Source organism: Nycticebus coucang, chromosome 21 (genome assembly GCF_027406575.1).
Source record: "Nycticebus coucang isolate mNycCou1 chromosome 21, mNycCou1.pri, whole genome shotgun sequence".
Taxonomy (NCBI): domain Eukaryota; kingdom Metazoa; phylum Chordata; class Mammalia; order Primates; family Lorisidae; genus Nycticebus; species Nycticebus coucang.
This window is the reverse complement of record NC_069800.1, coordinates 62287418-62303806: the sequence shown is the minus strand read 5'-3', so window position 1 is coordinate 62303806 and position 16389 is coordinate 62287418. Positions and strand designations below refer to the sequence as shown.

General features: G+C 54.3%; 1 protein-coding gene across 6 annotated transcripts in view; it reads left to right on the top strand.

Annotated features, from left to right (window-relative positions):
* PMEPA1 (prostate transmembrane protein, androgen induced 1) overlaps positions 1–15958 on the top strand; it is a 58975-nt gene extending 43017 nt beyond the window's left edge. For 3 of the 6 annotated variants that reach the window (XM_053574085.1, XM_053574083.1, XM_053574086.1), the window contains exons 2-4: positions 6103–6257; positions 11503–11556; positions 11902–15958. In XM_053574085.1, the coding sequence (XP_053430060.1) occupies positions 6103–6257; positions 11503–11556; positions 11902–12447 (755 nt within the window). In that variant the 3' untranslated portion in view covers positions 12448–15958. Of the gene's footprint in view, positions 1–4878; positions 4887–5468; positions 5640–5667; positions 5843–6102; positions 6258–11502; positions 11557–11901 lie in introns of those variants that run through there. The other 3 variants (XM_053574087.1, XM_053574088.1, XM_053574089.1) reach the window with 3 other exon arrangements.
* Positions 15959–16389: the final 431 nt, after the last annotated feature.

The window sequence follows — 16389 nt, the reverse complement described above, 5'->3', positions numbered from 1 at the left end:
GGTCCCATAACGATCTTTCAATATAATTGGCTTCCTTTCTTAACCTTGGGGGCAGGGGGAAGGGAAAGACTCGGGGCTTGGCTGGTGTGCCTGGCTTCTGGCCCATGGCTGTGGCTGATTGTCTGGAGGATAGGGAGGAGAAGTCTTCCTTGGTGCCGGGCGAGGGTCCTGGCACACGGGAGGGACAGAGGAAGTGGCAGCTGTCAGTATCTTCATGCTGTGCTGTGCCATGAAGGTGCCCAGTGCTCCTGGCACAGTTTCCTCTAACGGGGAGTTTGTGTTGGCAGAAAGTGGGTGTCATAGTCCACAAATGCTGGCTCCAAGGACCCCAGAGTCCGGGCACTTCTGATTCAGCCTCAGAACAAGCCCTGTGCTCGAACTTAAGCTGTTTCTGATGTCCTGGGATCATCACACTAAGGACTGCTGGATGTGGGGCAGTCAGTCTAACCAAGCCACAAAAGCGTTGGCTTTAGGGCCAGAGAAACTCCGTTCTGGATCCTTGGGCTATGTGTCCTTTGCCAGAGGCTTCACCTCTCTCAGCCTTAGTTTCCTTGTCTGTGAAGTGGGTGGTCATGTCTGTATTTACTTCACCGAATGTCAGTGAGGATCTACTAAGGTGGTGTGGGGAAGGGTCTGCCCCATGCCTGGCAGCAGGGGAGCCCTTGGCTCACAGGCCTGTCTTCCCAGGGTGAGATGGGCCGGGAGAGGGCCAGAGGTGCACACTCGTCCCACCATGACTGTCTCAGGACAGTGCAGAAGGAAGGCTAGCCACTCCAGTGAGCCACACATGAGTCTGCTAATTTGAAATTATTCACAAGGAGGGAGGGCTCTAGATTAAATTAGAGTGACCTTTTTTTGCATGTGGAAGATGGGCTGGGTGCCCTGAGGGCTTGCTGTATTCATTGCCCACCCCAAGAGAAGAATTACCAAGAAAAATGGCAGGAACCTCTACTTGGCCCTTCCCAGGATGAGTGTGGGTTTAACTCTGGGAACAAAATGAGAGAAATGTGATGTTTTTTCCCCTGTGGCTCCTGTTCACATGGCCAGGTCCTTGGATCCAGGATCCAGTGCCCATAAGGTTCCCAGCAGCCTTGGGTCCAGCCACCACCGTAAGTAACCTTTGGGACTGACTATAGCTCGAACCTCTACCTTCGGGGACAGAGCCAAGCAGTTTCAGCCTGCCAAAACCTCAGCATTTCCAGGGGCATCCGTTGGGATGAGAGATGCTTTTTATCCCCAAAGCATGTCAGTAATTGTGACAGAGATGACAGTGGAGTGCCTTCTGTTTTTTGCTCTGTTCTGAGCTCTGACATCCATTATTTCATCCAGAACCCCTTTTCAGATGAGGGAACTTCGGCTCACAGATGTGTGTTTGCCTGGGGCCCTGTGGCTTTGAGCTGGCAGGTACAGGAGGGCCAGAGCAGGCCTGGGCCAAACCACATCCTCAGAGGTTCCCAGGGCATGAGGAGGGGAGATCCTTTGGAGGGAGCTGGGAGAACATAGCAGGAGAATAAAGCCCTTTTCCTTTCTCGGGTCCTGCAGGGAGGGCCTGGGTTTGGGACTCAGCCCTGCTTTTTCTAGTTGTGTGATCAAGGGTAACTCCCCCTTATGCCTTGGTTTGTCCACCTACAAAATGGGAATAAGTTGGGGGGCTCAAAGCCTGGGGGTCCAAAAGCATGTGTTGTTGCTGTTACAATCATAACAGTATTTACAGTGAGTGGTTGCAGTGAGTTTGGGCTGTGGAGCAGACCACCTGCCCCTGCCTGCTCTGTCCTGCTCTGTCCTGTGGTCACTGGAAAGTTGAGGTTAGGGACAGTGGTGATACCCACCCCTGCATGTACCTCCCTGGGCATTTGGCCTAGGATGTCCTTGTTCCAGGTTCAGGAGCAGTCTGTCAGATTAGGAAAACTGAGGCAGGGTCATTGTGGCTCCATATCTAACATTAGCAGCTGAGTGACCTGATGCCCAAAGTCCCAAAGCCACCTGCCTGGCCTAGGTGCTAATGGGGGGCTGCCTTGGGTTTATGTAGCCTGCTCAGCCTTCCTTCCTTTCCTCCCTGCCTCCTCCCCACTTCCTTCCTTCCTTTTTTAAGACAGGGTCTCACTCTTTTGCCCAGGTTGGAGTGCAGTGGCATCATAGCTCACTGCAGCCTCATACTTCTGGGCTCCAGTGATCCTCCTGTCTCAGCCTCCCAAAGAGCTGGGACTACAGATACATAACACTGGGCCTGGCTAATTTTTGTTGTGGCTTATTTATTTATTCATTCATTCATTTTGTTTATTTTGAGATAGGATCTTGTTAAGTTGCCCGAGCTGGTCTTGAACTCCTAGCCACAAGCCATCCTCCCACTTTGGCCTCCCAAAGTATGAGGATTACAGTACTTTAGGAGCCACCCTGTCTGGCCCCCTTAAAACTCATGAATGAGTTGCCAGCGTTAAAGGCCAGGCAGCTTCACTGACAGCTTCTGGGTTCTCTGGAGAGACTGAGGTGTGTGCTGTCCCATGAGGCTCCTTTTTTTGCTTCTTTTGCCTAGACTGAGAGGCATCTGAGTCTGAGATGCCCCAGGCCCCAAGCTCAGCCCTATCAGCAGAGTGAGTCTCCTACCAGCCTCCCTACGTTTTGTGGGACAAATGAAAGAACATAGAGGATTTTGAGCTGTCGTAGAGGAGAGACCTGTTCACACTGGTGCTGCTTCATGCGTGTTCCATGCTTTGAACTTGACTCGAGAAGGGAAGGACCCTCTTCTTTCGCCCCAGTGTCTCTTTGCTGGTCAGTCAGCAGTGCTTGTCTTGAGGGGGTGTGGACCTGGCAGGAGACAAAACTTATTCTTGACTGCCTGCCTTGGGCATGAAGGGAATGGTGGAGGTGCAGATGATGAAGCTCCAGCATCCTGGCAGGGGCCTGGCAGATGTATCAAGGCATGGTGCACCATGGGCCCACGTGGGGCCTGGGGACAAGTGGACAGCACAAGCCTGTGCAGAGGGTGGCTGCCAACAGCTCTATTGCTTTAACGTGAGTGGGAACACGGTTAGGTCAAGCTTCATGGATGCCACTGTCCTCGGGCCTCCAGTTTGTGACCTCGGCCAGCAGGTGCTGGCATAGTCCACTTCTTTGAGTTCATGTCCCCCAAGGGCAGGTGTCCCCTGGAAGTGTATGGAGGTTGCTGTCAGCAAGACCAGGAGCCTCCTCACCCCACAGCCCAGGGTCATTCTCAGTGGAACCAGCTGAGGAATTTACAGCATCTGCATACCCAGCCTTCCATCCTGGTGGGGCAGGTGCTGGCAGGGAGTTGACAGGGCTTGAAGAGACCTACATGGGCACCTTGGGCCTCCGTGGCCAGAACGTCCATCCAGGGCATTCCCTTACTGATAGGTGAGGGGGGAGTGAGCCGCTGGCCAGGGCCCGCCCCTTCTGTGCCTCCAGCTGCGTCCTGCTCCCTGCTGCTCCCCCTGCCTCCTTGCCCTTCTCTGCCTTTCCCTGGCCCCTGGCACCAAGGCTGCTGCCCCTTCAGGCCAAGTGCCCATCATACAGGGACTCCTGCTGGGTCTTCCATTAGATTTTCCCTCTTGTCCCAGAGCATTCAGTTGTTGCTCTTTGAGGACTGTGCTGAAGCTGGGGTGGAGGTGAGTACCCCCATTTGTCTGTGTCCAGCGGTGAGGACACTCTTGTGTGCTGAGCACACTGCCCATGCAGCTCAGCAGTGCAGCGTCTCAGCAGTTCCACTGTGACCGACGCCGAGGGCCACCCAGAGCCAGACTGGGACCCCGACCCTCTGACAGAGCCACTGGGCCCCCTGCTTCCTCTCCCCACACCAGGGCCTCCTTAGCCAGGATCTTGGGAACACTCGCACCTGTCCCTCCCCTCTGAGCCTTGGCTTACAAAGTCTGGCCCAGAATTCCTTGTGGTTTCTTTGTGCAGAGGGTTTTTCCTCCTCCTGCCCCTTGTGAGTTTCCTGGGCCTGGACCGGTCTTGGTGGCCCAGGGACCTGGGTGGTGACATTTGTGACTTAGAGTGTTAATGCTTGTTTTGGGGAGTGGCTTTGTCACTCTGTGGACACAGACACACACGTCAGATCTTCCTGCCCTCTGGGTCGAGCTTGCTGTGCCGTGCAGGATTTGTCCACACGCATTCTGCCTGCAGTGTCCCGTCCATCGCGCCTGCATCCCAGTGGCCTGCTGGCCCCACCACCTCAGCCAGTGTCTCGCCACAGTAGTCTGTGTCCCACAGGCTGCCTGGCCCGGGACAGGAACAAAGGCGGCCATGTGGGCAGGGTCCCTGGAGACAGCGGGAGGGGTCGCTGGGGTGAAGAGTGCACGGGGTTGGGGGCAGGGACTCACAGGCCCCTTGGAGGAGGGGGCGTGGGCGCTGCACAAAGCAGGCCCTGTGTGTCCCCTGAATGCACTGCTTTATCCTGGGCTCCAACAGACAGACCCAGGCCCTGTAGAATCAGGCCAGTCTGCCCTGGCCCTGCCTCGTCTGGGGAAATAGGAGGTGTGGCCAGGGCCACCCTGGTCTGAGGCCTGGCCTCTGCCCAAGCCCTGTTCTGTCCTCTTGGCAAGAAGCTCCAGGCTTGGGGCCCAAGTGCCCTGGCCTTTTGGGGACTTGGGAAAATCTCACCAAAGTCCTTGGTTGGTTCATCTTCCTTCAGGCCCCTCCAGGGTGAGGTGGGGCTGTGTCCTTCCCAGGAGGCCCAGGCTCAAATCAACCCCCTGGTGCAGAGGCTGCCTGCCCAAGGGAGGGCTAGCAGCTTTGGGCCCTGTCTCTTCATCGGTGGACCAAGAATGATAAAAGTACCTGAGTGTGGATATGCTTGGCCCCAAACAAGGAGTCACAGCCGGAGACTGCTGACTGGATCCTGCTTTGTCACGGGGGCAGTCCTGTGTGCTGTGGGTGTTTAAGCAGTATCCTTGCCCCCCCACCCCGCCACTGGTTGTCAGTAACACCCCAGCTGTGGCAGCCCACAGTGTGGGTTGAGTGACTGCTTCAGTGTGGAGAGACTTCCTCTGCTTCATATCCAACAGTCTATCGCTGTCCTGGGGAAACTGAAGCTGGTGGCAAGAGGCGATCGGGCCTCACAGGGTTTGGAGTTCTTTGGGCCCTTGGAGTGGCCAGAGTGCCTAGCATGCTAGTCCCACTGAAACTTGTCTGGCAGAGGAAAGGAAACTTCAGTTCCTCCCTCTTGGCAGGAAGAACTGAGTCTGTGGCTTTGGGCTTAACCCATGAGACCATGGGTCTGGGGGAGGCACATTCCTGGGCCCCTTGGGCAGGCACCTTGGCCTGACAAAGCTGCTGGCTGGTGTCCACTTGGCTGTGTCACCTCCAAAGGACCCAGCATCCTGCCTGATGCTGGGGGCTCTGCTGGCACCAACTCCGGCCAGCTGCTGAGACAAGTTCAATACTCACAGGGTTGAGTCAGCAGAAACCACCCTAGCTCAGGCAGAATCAAAATAACCCTCTTCCTTTTCCAGCACTGGAGGGTTTTTCCGCCTTCTAGAGGAAAAACAAACCACCACCACCACCCCTAAAGAAAAAGACACCTTAAAAATGTGAGAATCGCACATCTGTAGCTGTCAGGAATGTGGTTTTCAGAGCCCTGATCACCAAGAGGAAGGGGCCTTACAACCCCTGTTCTGCTAAGGGTGGGGTGTGCGTGTGCACGTGTGAGGTGTGTGTGTTGTCTGTGTTTATTTGTGTTTGTTGGGGATTGCATGTCAGCGTGTGGGGTGGAGCAGGTCGGTGTGCACACAGCCACACTCAGCTCCCCTCTGTTCATGCCACAGACTTCACGCTCCTCACGCAGGGGTCTCTTCCCGGCTGCTGCTCCCCAGGTGCCCCCCGACAGGTGAAGGGGCCATCCCCCTTTGCCTTAGTCTTTACCCAGCAACTGACAAAGGGGGTGTCTGGGCCACAGGCTCTGGCTGGTGCTGTCTGTCTTGTTGGTGTCCTCCCAGCCATCCCCCCACCAGCGACCTCTCTGCCCACTGGGGTCTTTGCGGTATTCTTGCTCTGCCAGGGGGTTGGAAGTTCAGAAGGGCTGAGCCTTGAGCCCTGCGGCCTACAGGGGTGTCTTCCAGTCTCACATGCCCCTTTCTGCCTCCACAGCGGAGCTGGAGTTCGTTCAGATCATCATAATCGTGGTGGTGATGATGGTGATGGTGGTGGTGATCACGTGTCTGCTGAGCCACTACAAGCTGTCTGCACGCTCCTTTATCAGCCGACACGGCCAGGGCCGGAGGAGGGAAGATGCCCTGTCCTCGGTAAGCAGATGCCCATCACAGCAGCACCCGTGGTGTCTCCCGGATGTTCACAGGAACCCAGGTTCAGGGTGGGAAGATGGGCTGTGAAACTTCTGCGGTTGCCTACGTATTGGCCTTCTCACTGTAAATGGGACTAAAAATGCCCACTGAGTGGACCTCTCTGAGATGCTAGAGGGATGGAGAGAGAGAGGGGTCATGGGCCTCCCGCTCTCAGCTGGTTCCCAAGCCTCAGCTTCAAGCCTGCCACTGTCCTGGGTCTAGGGGCACAGGCAGCATAGACAGGTCCTTGCTGTCATGGCGCTGACATTCCAGGGGGAAGATGAGAAAAGGTTACGTGATGACAGTGCTGTGGCACAGCATGGGCGGGCTTCTGTCTCCACTGAGATGGCTCAGGCCAAACGGGAACAGGATGGGTGGCTGGGGAGACATCCTGGACACACAGAGAGGAGAGGGCAGAGAGACAAGGAGGTGGCATGTGGTGGTGAGGGAAGAGATGCCTGTGGTCCTGCGGCCCTGACCCGGACAAAAGGGAGGCTGCAGCCCTGCTCTGGAGGTGTCTTGGCCTATGGTCAGTTCTTGATCCATTCAATAGGGCTTCCTTCACTGTGTGTGAAAGGGGCTCAAGGTTGTGTTCACCTCCCAGAGGACCCAGGGCTTAGCATAGAGCGAGTGGTTATTGCTGCTGTGAAAGTGCTTCCATCCTCCACAGGTTCTTTCTCAGATCTCCACCAAGTACCCGTAGGAGCCTAGGGGTACTAGGACTCCCCCTGCACCGGCAAAGTGGTGGCGAGCTGGTGCCAGGGGCCGGGAGGCCGGGCGTGGCGGGGCGGGCAGGCAGGCAGGTACACCGCAGGGTGCTGGATGCTGTGACCAGCTGCCCAAGGTGAGCAGTTCCAAGCACTGAAGGAGGAAGTGGGGAAAGGCTCTGGGGCTGAGAAGGACATGGAGATGCACGGGCCATGTTCTGCAGGTGACCCCTCATTTTGACATGTCATGAGAGTGGTGAGCATCGCTGGGCAGGTAACCCCAAATGTTGACATGTCAAAAATGTTGTGAGCGTCACTGAGCATTCTGGAAACCCAAGGACTTCACAAAGTCGGGGGCTGGGGGATCTGAACTCCCGACTCCCCCTCAGGCCACACTCTGCCCATGGCTGGTGTTCTTTGGCAGGTGGGCAGAAGTAAGGTGTGGCCTTAATCTCTGAACGTCCTCCCTCTCTGCCCCCAGGGTATGTAACTGAACAGTATGGGGTGGGAGACAGTTGTCTTGAGGACAGGGTAGGATTATGGGAAGGGGCAGTCGGAGGGAGCCCCAGAGCTACAGGCAGGCTCTGAGCTGGGGTGTGTTGGGTATGGGGAGGACTCACAAAACAGGCCAGGTGCGGCCTTGTCACTGCTAGGGACACCTGTGACTGGTGGCAGTGCCAAGTCTGTGGGCTGAGCCAAATCGGCCAAGAAGTCTGTTGGCTGCAGCCCCGAGCCACCACGCCTATCCCTAGCCGGTTTGGGCATCTCCGCTTGCGTCAGGCCCCAGCCTCAGTGCGTCACCAGGTTGTCAGGGCAAGGAGCATCTGCTCAGCACCACTGACAGGAACACCCTGACACCCCAGCTGAGGCCTGCGGTGTGTCCCAGCAGGTGTCTGCATGGAGGCAGAGGTAGCCCTGCGGGCAGCCCCTGAGTCTTTGCTGCCAAGCAGGGCAGGATTCTAGAAGGTCTATCTACACAGCCACCTGCACAGATCCTCTGGGAGGCCTGGCTAGGTAAACATGGAGGCTTGTTAGGCCTAAAGCAGAATACTGGAGCTCCCCCGGGAGTCCCCTGCCAGACAACTGAAAAGTCACTGGGCCCTGAGACCTCCCTTGGAGACCCAAGCCTGCTGTCTGCTTGGGCCACTGGTATCCCACCTGCCTGCCTGGGCCCCTTTTCTGGGTGACCCCTGGAAGTCCCTTCTTTCCTGTGTGTAGCCAGCAGCTCGTGACCCACCTGTCTGCCTCTCATGGATCCTGGATATGAGGGTGGATAAGAGCCCGAGCTCTGGCCCATCACCTCACCTGTGACACTGGGCAAGGATCTGCCCTCTTGGAGATGTCGTTTCCCCAGTGGTCAAACGGGAAAAGGAGAGCAGTCAGAGGGTGAGGCTTAGGTGCTGAGAGCCCCTTGGCACAGGGAGGCACTCCCTGCCCAGCACTGTTCTGAGGGACGTAGTGCTTGATAATCACTGAGTGGCCGTCTAGCCACCTTTATAAGTGGCACAGACCTCAGGTTCACTTACAAAGGAGGTCACAGTCTCACAGTGACCCACGTCGGGGAGAAGCCTCCTGCCCTTGCTGGGGCTGCCCTTGCTTCCTGAGCTCTGCCAGGTTCCAGTTTGGACAAATGGTCCCTGCTCTGAATTTCCTCCCCTTCCCAGCCTTCATTACCCCAAATGTTGATGAATCTTGGCTGGTGATGCCACCCGGTAGTGACTCCCCCTGAACATACCTTTGTGCAGGAGGCCAGCTCAGACCAGGAGCTCAGCCAGAAACTCAGATGGGGCAACCCTTTGTCCTCTTCGTCCCCAAATCCATCCTCAGTGTGGGTCTCCTGCTCACCACAAGAGGCTGGGCTGCAAAGGGCTCATTCCCAGGGGCAGGACTTCAGCCAGGCCAAGCCAGGTAGTCGGCCTGGAGAGGGAGTGGAAGGCCTTGGAGGGGACACAGAAAGTCTCCCTGGTCCCTTATGTCAGCCTGCATCCTAACCAGAGTCATCTTCCTTCAGCCTTGCTGTGTGCCCACCAGATGTTTGGCCTGCAGGGTTTGGTGGGTGGTGATCCCATTCCCAGTGACAGGGAAGATTGTCACTGGGGTCTGAAGGGAGAATCAGGAATTCCTTTCTGGCCTTGGGGGGTTTGAAACTCTGTGGGGTCTTGGAGGAGCTGTCTTCTGGGGGTCAACAAACCACAGCTTCGAGTTTTTTAAATAAAGTTTTATTGGCACACAGCTAGTGCACCCAAGTGTATACTGCCTAAAGTTGTGTTCACTTGGAGTGCCAGCGTTGTGTGGCAGGACAGAGCCTGGCCCACCTACAAAGCAGAAAATATTTTTACTTGCTGGCCTTTTATGGAAACAGTTTTCAGCCCCCTGGCCTAGAGGGGTCTGGGTGGGGATGCCTTGGGCATGCTGACGAGCCCACCTCACAGGAGCCCTCACGTAGCGTTAAACACATACGCCAGCAGTTCCAGGCAGAGACACGGGCCATGGTGCAAGAGGAGGGGGCAGTCAGGAAAGTCCAGAGGAGGTGTCTGACCCACCTTGAGGGGCCAGCAGAGACCTCAGGGTTAGCACCTACACTGAGACTTGAGGAGAGGTTGAATCTCATCAAGACAGAGATAAGGGGTCTGGGCTCAGAGTGGGCTCAGTTTTGGAAATGAGGGGGTGAGAGTTTTTGTTTATTGGACACCACGTGGAACGTGCACTGCAGTGCATTCTAGGTACTGTCTTCAGCCGTTACGCAGATACGAACACCTGTTAGGGAAAGCCATTATGACACAGAAAGGCTGCAGAAGTCTTGGGTGTGGACCTTGGTATGGAACTTTCTCCTGGGGTGTTAAGCAGAGGAGTGGGGGTGTTTGTGAGCAGGAAGGGCCTGTGGGGTGGGACGTGGGGCAGGAGTGGAGGCAGGAGGCCCTTGGGAGACCCCCCAAGGATCTGGACCAGCTGTACCTCCAGCCATGGCACAGCCCTCCTGCAGCAGAGTCTCTGTTTTACCAAGTCTGCAGGTGGATGGCCTGTCTGCACCTTGCAGTCTGGAGGCCCCACTAAAGAAGGCATTCTGGCAAGAGAGGTGATTCCAGCTGTTTCTTGGAGGGAGACCTCAGGGGTGGGTGCAGAGAGGGGCTATCAGGAATGACATGGATCTGTCTGGCTTTTGCAACTTCAAGGATGTCAGAGCCTTTCACTCAATCAGGAAACAAGGTAAGACATGGCCTCTTTAAGGGGGGTTTGAGCGCCACAGAGGCCCTTAGTGGCCATTTTGGGAATTGCCTCCCTCCAGCTGTTCCCACCCAGGCTGCAGGTGAGACACATCCTACCTGGGAACCCTCAAGAAAACATGCCCCCAGGAAAACTTAGGGAGTGATAAATATGTTCATTATCTTGACTGTGGTGACAGGTGTTTGGCATGTACATATGCCTGAACTTTTTGTAATTGTATACTTTGAACATGAGTTTATTCCATATCAGTTATATCTTATTGAAGTTATAAAATTAACAGACATTTCTTCCCTCAGGCCCAGGTGGCATCTTGGGCAACATAGATAAGTTGGTTCCAGCATGGGGGTCGCACCTTCCTGGGAGGAGCTTCAGGCCCCTGCTGGACATAAGCTTCCCATGGTGGCCTTGTGTCTGTGCACCTGGCCCAGGGATTGCCACAGAAGTGACACTGTCTTCCTCCTTTTTTGGTGACCAAATTATTGTTGGATGGCAGAGCCTTGGGCACTTGGTTTCACTGTGTTTGTTCACCTGTAAACTGGGATATCAGTAATAATTGATGCAGAAGGGACAGACTACAAAGACATAAATAAATAACACAAAGTGACTCCAGGAAGGACAGGTGACAGGTTAGTTCGTGGGAGAGGGCCTTTAGATAATGGTGTTGAGAGAGTCTGCAGGGGACCCTGGAGCTGAAAATAAAGGAGCTGACCAGTGAGGAGCCAGTGCAAAGGCCCCGTGGCACATTCTTAGCACATTCAGACACCAGGGAGCTGGCCGGAGTGACTGGTGGGAATGCAGTGGTGACACCCAACACTATCATACGCTCCCTGAGGACCATGTGGGCTCCAGGGGGGTTTTATTTTCGACCTGTTAAGCAATTTAGCTCCAAGAGCTCCAGGACTGTAGTTATTCACATTTTCAGATGCAGGAGCATTGAGGTTAAGTAACCTCGCTGGGCTTAGTTATAAACCTGTTGCTGTTGGTGGGAAGCTGCCTGGGGACTTTGGTGGGGGGTGGGGGAGTGGATGGGGGGACCCTTGATTGGGTCTGTGTTTTGGAAAGTGTCATGCTGGGTTTCCAGGGGACAGCAGCAGGAGTCAAGAGACCCGTGAGGCGGGGGTTATCATTATGTCTTTGAAGAGGGTGGATCAGGGAAGGGAAGAGGTTTAAAGATCTATTTCTTGGGTGACTGGTCTCAGCACCATAGCCTGGTTGAGCCTTTATTCCCCAGCCCCGCCCACCCCACTGACCCTGCCTGTCCTTCTATTATACAGGAAGGATGCCTCTGGCCCTCCGAGAGCACGGTGTCAGGCAGCGGCATCCCTGAGGTGAGAGTCTGCACTGCCTCCCCCTCCCCCAACCCCCCCCAGCCCTGCCCCGCTAGCAACTGCTGCAAGAGTATTGGCAATATTGGCTGCCAAAGACTCAAACTCTCTTCTTGGAGGAAGTGTCCTTGCCTGGGATTGTATAGTCCCTGCCCCCCGGGGTGGGAGAAAAGGGCTGCCCAGTTTCACAGTGGGGGACTGTATGGCACACTCTAGGATTCCTTCCCTGCCACACCACTGCCCTGTCCCTTCCCTAGTCACATGCAGCCACCCCCCTGCCTCAGGATCTGCTTTGGGGGGAGGGGGGCGGCCTCTGACCTGAGCCTGACTGTGTTATGCTCCCTCCAGCCGCAGGTCTACACCCCGCCTCGGCCTGCCGACCGCCTGGCAGTGCCAGCCTTCGCCCAGCGTGACCGCCTCCACCGCTTCCAGCCCACGTACCCGTACCTGCAGCATGAGATCGACCTGCCACCCACCATCTCACTGTCAGATGGGGAGGAGCCCCCGCCCTACCAAGGCCCCTGCACCCTCCAGCTGCGGGACCCCGAGCAGCAGCTGGAGCTGAACCGTGAGTCCGTGCGTGCACCTCCGAACAGAACCATCTTCGACAGTGACCTGATGGATAGTGCCAGGCTGGGCGGCCCCTGCCCCCCCAGCAGTAACTCGGGCATCAGCACCACGTGCTACGGCAGCAGTGGGCGCATGGAGGGGCCACCGCCCACCTACAGCGAGGTCATCGGCCACTACCCCGGGTCCTCCTTCCAGCACCAGCAGAGCAGCGGGCCGCCCTCCTTACTGGAGGGTCCCCGGCTCCAACACACACACATGGCCTCCCTGGAGAGCGCCGCCATCTGGAGCAAAGAGAAGGATAAACAGAAAGGACACCCTCTCTAGGAGTCGCGGGGGCCGGGCCGCAGCCACAGTGGGTGAAAAGGCAGAATTCTCTGCACCTCCTAGAAGAGAGAGAGGAAGGCGGGTGACACACAGAACACGCCACGTGTGGCCGTCCCCTCCCACCTCTCTGTGTATAAATATTTACATGTGATGTCTGGTCTGAATGCACAAGCTAAGAAAGCTTGCAAAAAACCACGTTTCTTTGTTGAGCTGTGTCTTAAAGGCAGAAGAGAAAACCACATTCTACGGTAGTCTTTTTTTTGTTGGTTTGTTTCTAGTTGAGCCGCGTGAGTGAATGCTTATTTTCTTTTGTTTATGATGATTTCACTTAACTTTAAAGACATATTTGCACAAAACCTTTGTTTAAAGATCTGCAATATTATATATATAAATATATATAAAATAAGAGAAACCGTATGTGCGAGGGCAGGAGTATTTTTGTATTAGAAGAGGCCTATTAAAAAAAAAATGTTGTTTTCTGAACTAGAAGAGGAAAAAAATGGCAATTTTTGAGTGCCAACTCAGAAAGTGTGTATTACCTTGTAAAGAAAAAAAATTACAAAGCAGGGGTTTAGAGTTATTTATATAAATGTTGAGATTTTGCACTATTTTTTAATATAATTATGTCAGTGCTTGTTTGATGGAAACTCCTCTCGTGTCTGTTGAGACTTGAAGGGAGAAATGTCGAGATTTCGGAGTCGATGTCAGGCAGAGGGTGAGCTCCCTGCTGCAGAGCGCGGAGGGAGGCTGGGCAGGGCGGGCTCTCCCGAGGGGCCACATTCCCTGCAGCATGGATATGTCTGTCTAGTGATGGGTTATCACCACGTCATACATTCCCTACAGGAGGAGACAGATTTCCCCCCCGCCCCCCTGGGCGAGACAGGCTTTCAATCACAAACAAAATAGGAACATTACCACAGAGGTACTGAGTTCCAGGTGGTGGTTTTGCCCTTTCCCAAAATGAAAATAAACTGTTACGGAAGGAATCAGCTTTTCCTCTTATTTTCAGCCACAAAGGTCCCCATGGGGAGGAGCAGGGTGTCGCTCCTGAGCTGCAGCCGGTCCCTGCACATGTTGCTGGGGACACCGAGGTGGCTGTTTGTGCAGGATGCTTTCTTTGGTGGTGATTCAGCTGCCTCCAGGACCTGCCAGCAAAGGCAGGCGCCGTCCACCAGCATTGCGCGTAGGAAAGGCCTGGAGTGTTAGCAGGTTGACCTTGTCCCTGTTCCCCTAACCTATGGAATCACCCTCAGAGGCCAGGGACAGGCAGCCTGAGATGAAAAGGCAGAAAGCCCAGGTTTCTCCCAGGACACTGGAAAGGATTAAAATGAGAAAAACAGTCAAACTGACAGGCTCGCGCTTCCTGCCTTAGGAGCAGAATTCGTCACCCTCTCCTTTCCCACACATTCGCTCCCTTCCCTCATGGAAACAATCATTTTTGATGTCTTTATTTACCTGTGTTTTCATATGCGTCTTTCTTGGACTCAACTCTTGTTGACCAGGTGTTTCCGGAGTAGATTTGGGGTTGATGGGCCCCGTGCTGGGGGTGTGCAAGGTGACGAAGCAGGAAGTGGGGTGTAAGTGGAGAAGATGGGGGGAGCAGGAGTGGGGTCCCTCCCACCACCACTCCCTTCATTCCATGGAGGCGTCTTCTCATTTTCAGCAGAATGCAAACTAGTAGACTAACATAAAAGAAAGATATCACAGGCAATAACTATTGTGTGTAAGCCACTTTTTTATTACTTGAAAACTGAAACCGAGGATGGTTTTGAAGTTCTGACCATTTGAACTTTATTTATGTATGTTTTAAGAACATGGCGGCCAAGAGGACGAGTGGTCTGAGTGCTGACTAGCAGCTAGAAAAGTTCTCATCCCTTGGCAACAGCAGAACCTGTCACTCCATGGGGTCTTCAGCCTAGAATCTGCTTCTCTCTTGAAGAGGGTTTTTTTTTTTTTTAAAGATCATGCAGAGAAATCAATATAGTTTGTCCTGCAAGGTACAGGGACACACTTCTAAAGATAGTTTAAGTGTATCTTTCCTTTATGTGATACGTCTCTAGTGCCTTACTGAGGAAGCAACGACCCTCTTGTCATGGGGCGGGGATCCCCGGACAGTGCCTCACAGACTCGGGACTGGCACCCCCTCCTGGGGGCCACAAAGGGTCTGCTGCTTTCCAGACACCCCGTTGCCCTCTCCTGCCTCGCCCTCCCTCCACCGCGGATGTGCCTAGCTAGGTGAGCTGACCCTGCTGTTCCTCCAGCCTCCTTTGTCAAGGACTGTGTATAACTCCCATCCGGGTCAAAAACCTAGAAGTGGACCTCGTTTGTGTGTGTGGCAGCAGTCAAAAGCCAGGCTGAAGCATTCCCCGTGTCCTCTTGAGCCAAACTGTTTGAGTCTTGTTTCGTGGGATGGTCTGGATTCACCAGGAGAGACAAGGAAGGAGAGGAGTGGGTGATTGACCTCAAGCCAGCTAGAGGGCAGAGCGCGCACCTCCATTCAAGCCAGTGTTGAAGTCCAGTGTCCCTGGGCTTCATGCCCAGTGCATGACAGTTGCAAAAGTTCATGGGGGAGTGGCTTGTCAAAGGTAGGGTGCATCCCAAGGAAATCTACCAGAGCTAAGCTCTTGGCTTCTTTGCTGGACCCCAGAGCTCAGGGTGGGGTGGGGTGTGTGCCCTGTTTCCTCTAGATGTTGGTTGTCGTGTTATCCTTGAAAACCTTTGGACCACCCCTACGTAGCCCCCTTTTCCAGTAGGTAGTTAGGCGGGGTTCTCGGAAGTGGCTGGTTGGAGGGGGACCAGGTTGGTTTCAGGGATCTGCTGTTCACCCTGGGTTCAGAGAAGGCAGGGGCAGCTTTTTCTGCCCTTTCCTTGTTCCCCGGCTTCTCGGTCACCACATTTCCTCCAGAGGAGAAATGTCATCTTTCCTGCCAAGCCAGGTCTGCACGGACAAAAGCCCAGTGTTTTTGCAAAGAGTTAAAAGTGACCCCACGTGTAGCAAAAGCCGGGGCAGGGCAAGAACCAGATCCAGTCCCTATCTTTGATCATCCCTGTGAATTGTACATGTCAGAGAAGTGTTTTTTGTGCCTACGTGCAGCACGAAGCTTCCAGAACCATAAAACATCTCGATGATAAGAAAAGAAAATCTTTTTTTCCAGAAACTGCGCTTGAAATTTTGCTGTACTATAGAGCTCAGAAGGACACACCCCGTTCTTCACTGCCTGCCTGATTCCCTGTCTGTGCTGATGACAATGCTTTCCTGTTGCGTTGCTGGCGTGGGAGCCGCTCTCCTTTGCAGCCCTGTTCCCAAGTTCTGTTCACGTTCATCTTATGTAAGCTCTCTGTGGCACACTGGGTGTCGCACCCATGACGCTGCTGTGTAAGACTCTGTATCTGGATGCCAATCCACAGGCCTGAAGAAATTGCTTGTTGTGTATCAGTAATCATTAGTGGCAATGATGACATTCTGAAAAGCTGCAATACTTAATACAATAAATTTTACAATTCTTTGGAACAAGCCTTTTTCACTTCTTTGACCATGTGTAGCTTTTCTCACCACCTCCAGCCTCCTCCACAAAATCCTCAGGTTGCATGTAGTGCAGAGAAAACAATCCCTGGAGGCTGCTGGGTAGCCATAAGCAATTCATTCAGCCTCTCTGTTTGAGGTCAGGCAGCAAGTGGGGAGTGAAAACACTTGCTCAGGCAGGTGGTTCCAATTAAAGGGAAAGTTCTTGGGGTTAAATGAGTTTGCAAAATATTGCATACTTTTCCTCCCTCTTGGGAGAGCATTATTCGCCTGTAGCATGATGAACGCTCTGATAAGGTCTGCAGGAAAGAAACTGTCTTAGCTGGGGGTCTTCTAGAAGTAAGCCCTGAGATGAGGACTTGTGCACAAGGGACGAATTAAGGATGTCCCAGGGGAGACAGCTAAGAAGGTTGGGGAAG